The sequence below is a fragment of the Mauremys reevesii genome, linkage group 20 (assembly GCF_016161935.1).
Source record: "Mauremys reevesii isolate NIE-2019 linkage group 20, ASM1616193v1, whole genome shotgun sequence".
In the NCBI taxonomy this organism is placed as follows: Eukaryota; Metazoa; Chordata; order Testudines; family Geoemydidae; genus Mauremys; species Mauremys reevesii.
In genome coordinates, this window is record NC_052642.1 from 12,528,468 (window position 1) to 12,539,235 (window position 10,768).

The 10,768-nt window shown below is 40.0% G+C and overlaps 1 protein-coding gene across 4 annotated transcripts in view; it reads left to right on the forward strand.

Moving 5' to 3' along the window:
• The window catches only part of LOC120387290 (CGRP receptor component), a 39,310-nt gene extending 32,483 nt beyond the window's left edge, over positions 1-6,827 (forward strand). For 2 of the 4 annotated variants that reach the window (XM_039507781.1, XM_039507779.1), the window contains one exon: positions 4,558-6,809. In XM_039507781.1, coding sequence (XP_039363715.1) covers positions 4,558-4,704 — 147 coding nt within the window. In that variant the 3' untranslated portion in view covers positions 4,705-6,809. Of the gene's footprint in view, positions 1-4,557 lie in introns of all 4 variants that reach the window. The other 2 variants (XM_039507782.1, XM_039507780.1) reach the window with 2 other exon arrangements.
• Positions 6,828-10,768: the final 3,941 nt, after the last annotated feature.

Here is a 10,768-nt window from a genome sequence, read left to right on the forward strand (position 1 = left end):
TTGTTGACCAGAGAATAACAACACCTATTCTTCTGGAAAATGCAAAAGGCTGGAAGGTATAAACATTTAATGTTCTCAACAATGCATTTTGCATACTCGTCTAGTTTCCTATCACAAGGAGATGAATCCAGCCATTCAGTCTTTTACTGTATTTCTTTTTCTTATGGTCTGTCTTATTAGTATGTTTGTGCTGAACATCTTGGAATTATTCTACATTTGAGGAAACTGCAGGTATTTCCTTGCTTAAAGTGTCTCCTACATTGGAACAAAAGTATATTGTGATTGTACCTCTGCGAAGTACCAAAATGCACCTTTCTCTTTTTTGTTATTGATTTTTGCATTTAATATGGTCTTGAAACTATTATCTACAGAAAAACAATAGTGTGCAACCCACAGATTGTTCTCGTCACACATCAAAAGTTGTTCACCAGTGCAGGGTGTTTTAAAGTTCTTTGTATTGTTTATTCTCCAGTATTTGCAATATATATTTGTGGCCAAATGCCTAAGGAAACAGCCCTTTTTCAGCAGAAAATACTTTATTCCAATCATATTACAGAGTAGTGCTCACTTACAATATCGTTTCTCCTGACTCCTGCATTGAACCTATCATAGTGACCATTGCTGAGTAGGAGAAAAAACTCATGACTGTTGCTTATAGTATTAACATATCACATTGGAATGTAATAATTGAATTGAAGTATTTGTCTGTGTCAAATGGGAAGCGTGATTGACTGCAGCATGGCAATAAATTTGATCTTGTTAGCCACCCAGTTGCATTTTCCTGAAATAAGAAACATATATTCAAATGCAAATATATATAAATGCTACAGAGAAATTTTACAGTGATTTAGGGGAGCAAAAAGGTGAGTGCTGAAATGCAGTAGCATCTTTGGAATTATTTATTAGAACCAGTAGCATGGACACTATGATTTATTTAATCATAGAATCTCAGGCTTGGAAGGGACCTCAGGAGGTCATCTAGTCCAACCCCCTGCTCAAAGCAGGACCAAACCCAACTAAATCATCCCAGCCAGGGCTTTGTCAAGCCTGACCTTAAAAACCTCTAAGGAAGGAGATTCCACCACCTCCCTAGGTAACCCATTCCAGTTCTTCACCACCCTACTAGTGAAAAAGTTTTTCCTAATATCCAACCTAAACCTCCCCCTCTGCAACTTGAGACCATTACTCCTTGTTCTGTCATCTTCTACCACTGAGAACAGTCTAGATCCATCCTCTTTGGAACCCCCTTTCAGGTAGTTGAAAGCAGCTATCAAATCCCCCCTCATTCTTCTCTTCTGCAGACTAAACAATCCCAGTTCCCTCAGCCTCTCCTCATAAGTCATGTGCTCCAGCCCCCTAATCATTTTTGTTGACCTCCGCTGGACTCTCTCCAATTTATTCACATCCTTCTTGTAGCGTGGGGCCCAAAACTGGACACAGTACTCCAAATGAGGCCTCACCAGTGCTGAGTAGAGGGGAATGATCACATCCCTCGATCTGCTGGAAATGCCCCTACTTATACAACCCAAAATGCCATTAGCCTTCTTGGCAACAAGGGCACACTGTTGAGTCATATTCAGCTTTTCGTCCACCGTAACCCCTAGGTCCTTTTCTGCAGAACTGCTGCCCAGCCATTCGGTCCCTAGTCTGTAGCAGTGCATGGGATTCTTCCGTCCTAAGTGCAGGACTCTGCACTTGTCCTTGTTGAACCTCATCATATTTCTTTTGGCCCAAAAGATTAAGCATAAACGAGAAACAGATAGTATCTTCCACTTTGCGCTGAGCCTTGAGAGAGACACATGCCTGTCTGGTTGTATTGGAGAGTGTTTTTTAACATGTACCTTCTGTTTCTGTAATGCCAGGTGCTTTCCACTAGTCACATGAGGCTTTTTTAAAGCCCACCTGTATCTCCAAATATAGTATAAACAAGGAGAACACAATAAACATTAAAAATGTCCAGTCCAATTGAAATGTTGGCTGACTATGCCATACAGTCTCCACATGGCATCATTTGCTGAGGTGATCTATCTCCATTTGGATTGTGTGGTCCCGCCAAATAAATACACTATATATAATTCATTGACAAAAAAAAATGTATTTTATTTTCCGCTAGCTTAAAGTTTCGCATGCCCTTCTGCTTAGAGTTTGTTGCTTTTACAACTTTAGCCAGTTGCAGAATAGGGGTTAGCAGAACTGCTTTATAATCCACGAGTGATTTGGTATTTGTTCCTTTGTTTGTGAAACTTTACTTATCAATGTTAGTACTTAAAATGTTTGTTTCTTTCCCTCCTTCTGTGTTTTTCCTTATATATTATTTTTTCTGTGAGGTTAGTGTTTCCTTGTGAGACTACTATAATCAGTAATCAGGGAGCATTTTGTCTTATAATTCAGGAGCCTGTGTGCAAATCAGAAGTGTGTGCTCAAGTCTGGTGCACTTAGAATGAGCCACTGAATCCCCTTCTGTTTCCCTGGTTTGATGTTTTGATTTGACTCATTTCCACTTGTCTCTTTATCTGTATCTCGTTCATGCTTAATCTTTTGCATTTCTCCTTTATCTTGTTACTTTCCTGTTTTCTAACGGCATAAAACATTTCATGTCGTTACACTTGCTGTTTCTTTTTCGGGGAGGGGGGAGAAATCTAATTTTCTAGTTTATTCTTTTGATCTTTTGCGCTCTTTGGTTATACTCCACCTCTGCAGAAACATGGATCTTACTAGCAAGCACTCAGCCCATCCCAAACACGAAGACTTTATCTGTTGGTCCCATTCCAATATATATTTGAACTTCTAAAGAAGAATGAGGGTGCATGCTTAAGTCACTGTTTGGAATCAACCGGTCCTGCAAGATTTCCTTATTCAAGTATTACTAACTATTAATGTCAGCATGACTATTCACATGAGGAGTTGCAGCAGGATTAAACTCTACAGTTTACCAAATGCAGCCACACTCTGGACAATTAATGCACTGAGAAATTAATCATTCAGTCTTAACTAGCTTTGACTCTCCAAGAGGCAACAGGTCTGTCTCTTTGTTGTATGTTTGTACAGTGCCTAGCACAATAGGGCTCTGGCCCTACAATAATACTTACTAATTGATAATATAACACTATAATATGGTGCACAACCAGGTAGACTACACTCTCTCTCTCTCTCTCTGTCTCCAGCACTGTTAGTAATAGGATGACAGGTCAGTTGTTTGAATTCAAGTCTTTTCAAGTGCTTTAGCAAGGAAAAGTAAATTGAAAAAAGTTTTGAGGATCTTAATTTTGGATTTAGGTGCCTAAAATGGCAATTAGGTGCCTAAATCCCTTTATGGATTTAGCTTACTGTGTCAACAGATATGAAAGACCCCCAAAATATCATTTATAATTTCCATGGAAATTTTACTTCAGGAAAAAAAAATCAGAAGTATGACAATCTGGAAGTGAATAGTTAAGAGATGCAGCCGTTTTCTTCCTGCCATATATTTCTCTAAACTCGCTATCAACCCATGCAAGTTACACCCTGCCGCGTTGCCTGTACTATATTCCCCCTTTGTTGTGTTCTAAAGTAATAATACGTTGTTGGATGTATACAGGAGAATTAATATACTATATATATATATATAATACATAACTTCTTTAGAGCTAACTGTTTCAAAATTAAGTACTTATGGTGCCTTAGCATATGGCAGAGCTCCCTATGTTTTCTACTAGTGCACTGTGTTGAATAAATAGTAAAATGTTTTTATGAAGTAAAGGAAAAATGGTAAAGGTGGGACCGTGCAAAGCATTCAGCGTTGGCCTAACTGTTCCCATTGAAGCATGGCAAAGATTCCCATTGATTTCAGTCGGAGCAGAGGACAGTACTGAGCACCCTTAAAAATCCCACCCAAAATGTTTATATTTATACGTTTAAAAATAACACCCCTAAAAAACAAACAAACAAAACCTAAAAGGCATTCCTTTCCTCAGCAGGCTAACCAGAAAAAAAAAGGAAATTTGGAATCTCTATACCAAAGTCGACGTTTGCAAAAGCACCTAAGTTCCTTTTTAAAAAATGATCTAAGCACTTAAGCGCTTAAAGCCTATTTACTTTAGGCTCCTAAACCACTCAGGCACTTTTGGACAATATTATGCCAAGTCATGTTAGAGAGGTCCTGAGCCCAAAGTCTTAGAAAAATGTCCAGAAGAAAACTTCTCCCAAATGTTCATAACACTATAACTTTAAAACTGGCTCATTTTTGACATTTTTACTTTAAAAATACCAATGTACCCTGGGATGACATATGGAGAGCGACATTTTAGAAAAATAAGTTTCTTTTTGGAGAAGATGAGGTCTGACAAATCTGGCTTATAGTGGAGAGCTAGTTCCCATCAACTATAGAGCAACTATCATTCTGCAGTACATTTTTATCATTAGAATTCAATTTTTTACAAGCAAAAGTTTGCATAATGAGCTCAGACAATGTGTACTGCCCAGCTAATGCAGCACCTCCTAACTGGGTAAATCTTGCCTCTGGAGGTGAGGGAGGAAGTGTGGATTTTACAATGACAGTAGGTTGTTTTGGATTTGCAGATGGTAGAGGAAAGCGAAGAAAGACTAACAGAAGAGCAGATTGAGTCACTTCTTCAGACAGTCTCCAGCATTCTTCCAGGGAACCCAGAGGAAGAGCTGCAGAGACAGGCGACAATGGCAGCTGAAGAAGAAGGTGACCCAGAATAGACAGCATCTGAACCTAAGTTGGCAACATCATCAAAAGCTTAATGAGAAAAGAACCAGCTAAACTTTTTGATTGCAAAGACCATGTCTGGGGTTTTTCACCCGCGGCTTAATCTTGTGTGACATCACTGTACAGTATGTTAATGTTTTATTGTATAAATCATGAGAGCAACAGCTGTTTATAAGAAACATAAATCAAAGGAGACCTCTCATGTCAGCCTTTTGTGAGATGCGAGAAAGATAGTAACTGGCTTCATAACACAGCAGTTTGTGACATAGTGAAAATAAACCTTACGCTTGAATATTCTTTTTTTCCATTACCCATGTAACAGCTGTTCTTTTCTGAGTAGGGTTATATGCAGCTGGCAGTGTTCTAATTATCATAGCAATACACTATAATTATAATTGATTTAATATGTTTTTGAATTACTCAACTGTTTTCCAGAGTGCAGTTTACAATGCAATGTCCGTTCTGTGTGGAAGAAGCCATTGCAGGGTATCGATACACAGTTAGAATAAAGTTCAAAAATTGTTTAGTATCCATATAAGATCAGTAGTAATAGATCCTTATAACTACTAATATCTTTAGGATTGTACCATGGAGTGGAAGGAATGTAAAGGCCGTGTTGATATGGTAACTAGTCTCAAGGACACCTCTGATATGACCCTATGCTTATTTTAAATATAAGGCCAGATCCTCAGCTGATGTAAATGGACAGAATCCCATCAAAGTCAAGAGGGCTATGCTGATTCAGACCACTCGAGGATCAGGCCCATAAAGTTAGGGTTCTGAGTAATGCAAACAAAAAACAATTTAGAAGTATAAGTCTGCTTTTTTTTTTCTTTCTTTGAATCACCTGTTGTCTAGGTGTTACATGTAGAAGATTGCACAGTCCACATGAGCTATGCTATCATGGCACAACTGGGTGAGTTAATGATGACACCAGAGCCTTAACTCTGAATTTCCCTATTTTGTTTTCAGAAGTTTAATGAGGCTCAGTCCTTTCTCAAGCAAAACCTCCACTGAAGTCAATACGAGTTTTGTCTGACCACAGACTACAGGATCAAGCACTTAGTGTTGAAAGTGCTAGAGATCGTTAAATCACAAATCGTACATGTATGGTACAGTCCACACTGTTTCTTCTTACGATATGGCTGCAAACAAAACATGTACCAATCATTGTAATGTGTTAAAAGCCGAAATAAAAAGTTTGAAAAAACTCCTAGGAATTTCGTGGTTGATCGCAGTGGGAGTCAGAATATCTGATGTCTGTTTCCAGCTCTGTCACAGCCTTCCTTTGTGACACTGGGCAAATAATTTACCATTGCTCTGCCTCAGTTTTCCCTTATGTAAAGTAGAACGGGTAATACCTGCTTCACAGGAGTGTTGTCATGCTCAGTTCATAAATATTTGTAAGATGCTTTGAGGCACTGAGATGGAAGGTGCTATTGAAGTAGAAATTATAAGTACTACTATCTTTAGGAAGTAAATAACTGTATATCAGGTGAATAAATTATAAGGCTGAAAGCCAAGGTGTGTTTTAGCACAAGGTGTAGTGACTAGGGTGTTAAAAGGAAAGGTCCAAGTTTTTTATTGTTAAATACATGTAAATATTAATAGTAGAGGGTGGAGGGGAAGCCCTCCAAAATAGTTAATGGACTATCCGACTACTGAAAGATACGTTTTAAAATTTGTTATAAAATTACTGGTGCTCGACAGCTTGCAGGAATGGGCCATGTCTATTAGAATTGATTGTATTTTCTAAAAGCGAGCTCGTGAAATGTCATTATAAAGCTAACAGAGCAAACAGAAGCAAAATCACAAGTCCCTTTAAGATACAAGTGAGTATTTTAACCGCCTTCTTAAGCTGGTTGTTCCACCTCGGGAATTGTTGATTTGTTATAATATATCTGGGCCAGCATCAGTATGGTTTTATGTTGAAAGTTGAAAATGTATTGTTGAGATTTCTAGTAAACTGCCCTTTTACTACATTATTTAAAGTATTTAACAATAAATCACTTCCAGATGAATAAAAATACGTACTTTTGTACAAATACAAGAATAGACTACTTATCTCAATGAAGACACACAAATGATCATTTTCTTGGAAGTATTTTGCCGAATGATATTCTGTGAAAGATTATATAGGGTTTCAACATCTGCATTGCATTAAGGAATTTTGTTTTAACCTGCTGCCTGTATTTTCTGGATGCACAAATACAGGCGGTGGATTCTGGAACTATAACGGCTCTTGCTTCATGCTTGTTTGCACTCCGGTTGGTTACTTGGAAGCCATGATCCTGAGACTCAGAAATGGTTTATGGAAAACAAATATTACCTCATGTGTGAGGTGATATCTTCTGGTGCGCTGTACGTTACATGAAAGAGCTGATTAGTATCTAAGGCCACTTATTTTTTTACTGCTAATCTGTTATCTAGTACTGTAAGTGCATGCTGGGTTATAAAACAGAGAGCAATACACATTCCCTGCCCCAAAGAACTTACCCTCTGAGGCCCTGGTTCAGCAAAGTACTTAAACATTTGCTTAACACTAAGCATTTTTATAATCCTATTGACTTTAATGAGACTACCCACATTTTTAAAGTTAGCCACATGCTTAAGTACCTTGCTGAATCGGCCTGAGAGACCAGATGAAACATCACAGAAGTTTAGGTAAAGGAGGGTGTGGAGGAAATATTGCTGCAGAAAATAAAGTAGGACTTCTGAAAGAGGAGGATTTTGAAGAAAGAAAAGAGAGGGAGCACTTAATAGAGAAGAATTTGGTAGATGTTTCCAAGCAGAGGGGACAGCACAAAAAAAGGCATGAAAACAAGAGTGTGAGGTGGTGAAAGGGATAGTAAAGAGAGAACTTTGGAGAAGAGTAAAAGGAAATTAAAGCAGAGGTGTAGGCTGTAAGATTATGTAGTGTCTTGAAGGTGAGGATGGGTTTGACATTGTTGCTGTAAAAGACAGCAGGCTAGTGAAGGGATTCAAATTGTGAGGAGATGAAGTTAACTATGGTCTAGAGTGTTCTGGACAGACTGGAGATGGGAGGGGCCAGAGACTTACAGCATCCAAGTGAAAAATGAGCAAGGCCGTGGACAAGAGCTTTAGGAGAGGGGCTAGAGAAAAAGTGGAATAAAAAATGACAGTGATCTTGTATTAAGTATGTTCTGAGATTGGACTTTTATGTTTCTCCATAAACTGAGATATCAAGTAATAAGGTGTCTCAGGTAATTCATTTATGGCTCTACAGATAATTTACCTTCCAAACTGACCCATCCAAGTGCTACTAAATGTCGATTCAGAATGCTGCCGCAAAGATCATTTTTCTAGCCCAGTGCTTTGACCATGTCACCCCTCTCCATGCTTCTCTTTTCTGGCTCTCCCTTCTCATCGGATCCAATGTAAGCTGCTTTCCCCCCCCCACACACACTTTCCACCCTACATATGCATCTCTCATTTGCTATTGAGATGTTGACTTTTGCTGCCTGTGATGCCTGCTACCACCCACTTGTTAAATTAAAAAAAAAAACACAACACCTTTTGTACTTTCTCTTCTGCTGCTCCTGATGCTTGGGAAACCCTCCTCAAAACTGTCCTTTGCCATGATGCCTACAAAAAATGTAATGGGTAGATAGCTGCTATCTTGAGATCACTGCCTGTCATGCTGATCAATATTGTGTCATTGTTTCCTTGCACACCCACATCTGTCTGTGTTTTGTCTCGGCATTGGTGCCCACCCCTCACGAGTGCCCCCTTCTGATAGGGTGTGTCTGCGTTCTTTAAGTCTGGAGGCCCCTTTCAGTGGTTCTCAGGTGGGTTTTCAGTGACAGCCCTCAGGCTGAGTCACACTGTCTGCACTTTACCCAGCACAAACCCCTTCTGCGGTATACAGTCCACAGGGCCCATCTTTCTCCAACCGTCCTTGGGCTTTAGTCTTCAAGTAGTCCAGCCCGGGTATGGGGCTGTATTCCCAGGGCTTCCTCCCTGGAAACACTATCTTTCTGTAGCCCTCCACAGGCTCACTTCTTACTCAGTCCCTAGCAGCCATCCAGGAGCCTCTTGCTCCCCCGGTCCCTGCCAGCAGGCTTAGCTGTCTGTAGTCCTGCTTCTCTTCCAGGAAGCCAGGCCGGCAGCCAGTTCTTCTGCTCCATGCAGCAACTAACTACTGCTCTGGTCTGCAGATCCTTTTATATGGCCCTCCTGGGCCCTGATTGGCTGCTTCCTCTGCACCCACTCTAGCCTGCTTGGAGGACCTCTCCACTGCTTCTTTCCTGGGATGGGTATGGCAGAACCCTGAGGCCTCCACCAGGGAGCCTTTGGGCCTAGTCCACCCATCACACCCTCACACTTGGATTGTAAGCTCTTTGGCGCACGGATCCCTGTTTGTTCTGTATTTGTACAGCACTTAGCATAATGAGGTCCTAGTCGCTATGGTAATACACATAATAAATAATAAACTTGTTAAATCATATGTAAATTGTAAAAATTGCTTGACAGTAGAAAAGCTGGGTTGCTGTAATATACAAGCTAGAGGACTAGAGTTAACAATAGCAAGGATGCACTTAGTCTCTAGATATGTCTACACATCATCATAGAAGTTAGAGGCAGAAATATTATTAGGACATCCAGTCCATCACTCTACTACTAAGATGTGTTTTATCTCTCTCTGATTCTTATAACAATATCTCTGAGATAGACACATTTACTTCCCTCACAAAAATCTGGCACTGACATGCTCCTTGTTACAATAAGTTGCCATTAAAAACACTGAGGGACAGATTTTCAGAATTGTGTGATTAGTTTTGTTTACACAGTGACTGCTTGGGTGTACAAACTGGTATTCGTGTGCTCAGATGTCTAGCTAGCTATGTGCATGTATACACAAAGCACACAATTGTACGAGGAGTTCTGAAAAATATGGTCCTTAATCTTGAGGGTATAGGAAACTGTATCCGTACTAAAGAAGCACATCCCATATCGTTTCTAGCTTCTCCCCCTGCAATGTTTTTTATGCACTAGTCCTCGTTTCTGTTCTTTATCTCACAAGTGGGCCTGGGAAGATTGAAAGCTCTGATTGTGACAGCACTTAGGCTATAGAAACCTCTCTCTTGGAGAGTTTATGATTTAACTGTCAAAAATCCTCTTGCATTTTGGTATTTTAAAATAGAAGAATAAAACCAGAAACCAATTGGCTGGTCGCAGACCTTAGTATGTGTGCTGCAGGTGAGTTCTGCTAGCCTTGTAACTTGCATAGTTTATGTTCTGAGGGATAGTATGAAGAAAAACAACCTGGCACATTCGGTGCCCATCCAAAGGCTGAGCTGTGCATTTGTCACAACATTGATATGTGAGACGGGAAGGACTGAAATAAGATCGGTGTTTAGTCAATGTCTGTGTTGCTTCCCCTCGCCCATATGTGCACAATATCTTCTCTTACAACTCTTTGACCCAGAGGTTGAAAGATGCTTTGCATTCCAGTTAGGAGTTGAATGGCAGCATGGACTAATAGATAAGGCATTGAATAGGCCACAGAAGACTTGGGTTCTAATTCTTGACCTGCTGTGTGATCTTGGGCAAATCACTTCACCTGTCTGTGCCTGTTTCCCTTTCCACCGTTTATCTGTGTTGTCAATTTCGACTGTTTAAGCTTTTGGGGATGATCCTTTTTTTTTGTTTGTTTGTACAGAGCCTTGCACAACAGGCCTCAACAATCTCAGCTGGGTGCTCTAGGGACTATCATAATACAAATAGCCAGGAAACAAACAATTGTATTATTATTAGCAGGAATCCAATGGAAAATCTTCTTTTGCATGAAGGACACTGAAGCTGGAGTGCAGCAGAATCTTGCATTGTGTCATCTGTCGCATCAGTAACTGGAGCCTGAAAATCACTGCAGGTGTGTTGAAGCTGTCCTGTGATAAAGTCTGCGGGCTTTGCATCTTTGATAATGGTTTCTCTTCCAAAGGAGGCTTGTATGAGATGCCAAGAGCATGACACAGACTTGGTTGACCTCGGGAGTTACCACGTTACTGTAATATGATCAGACTTGCACTCATGTTT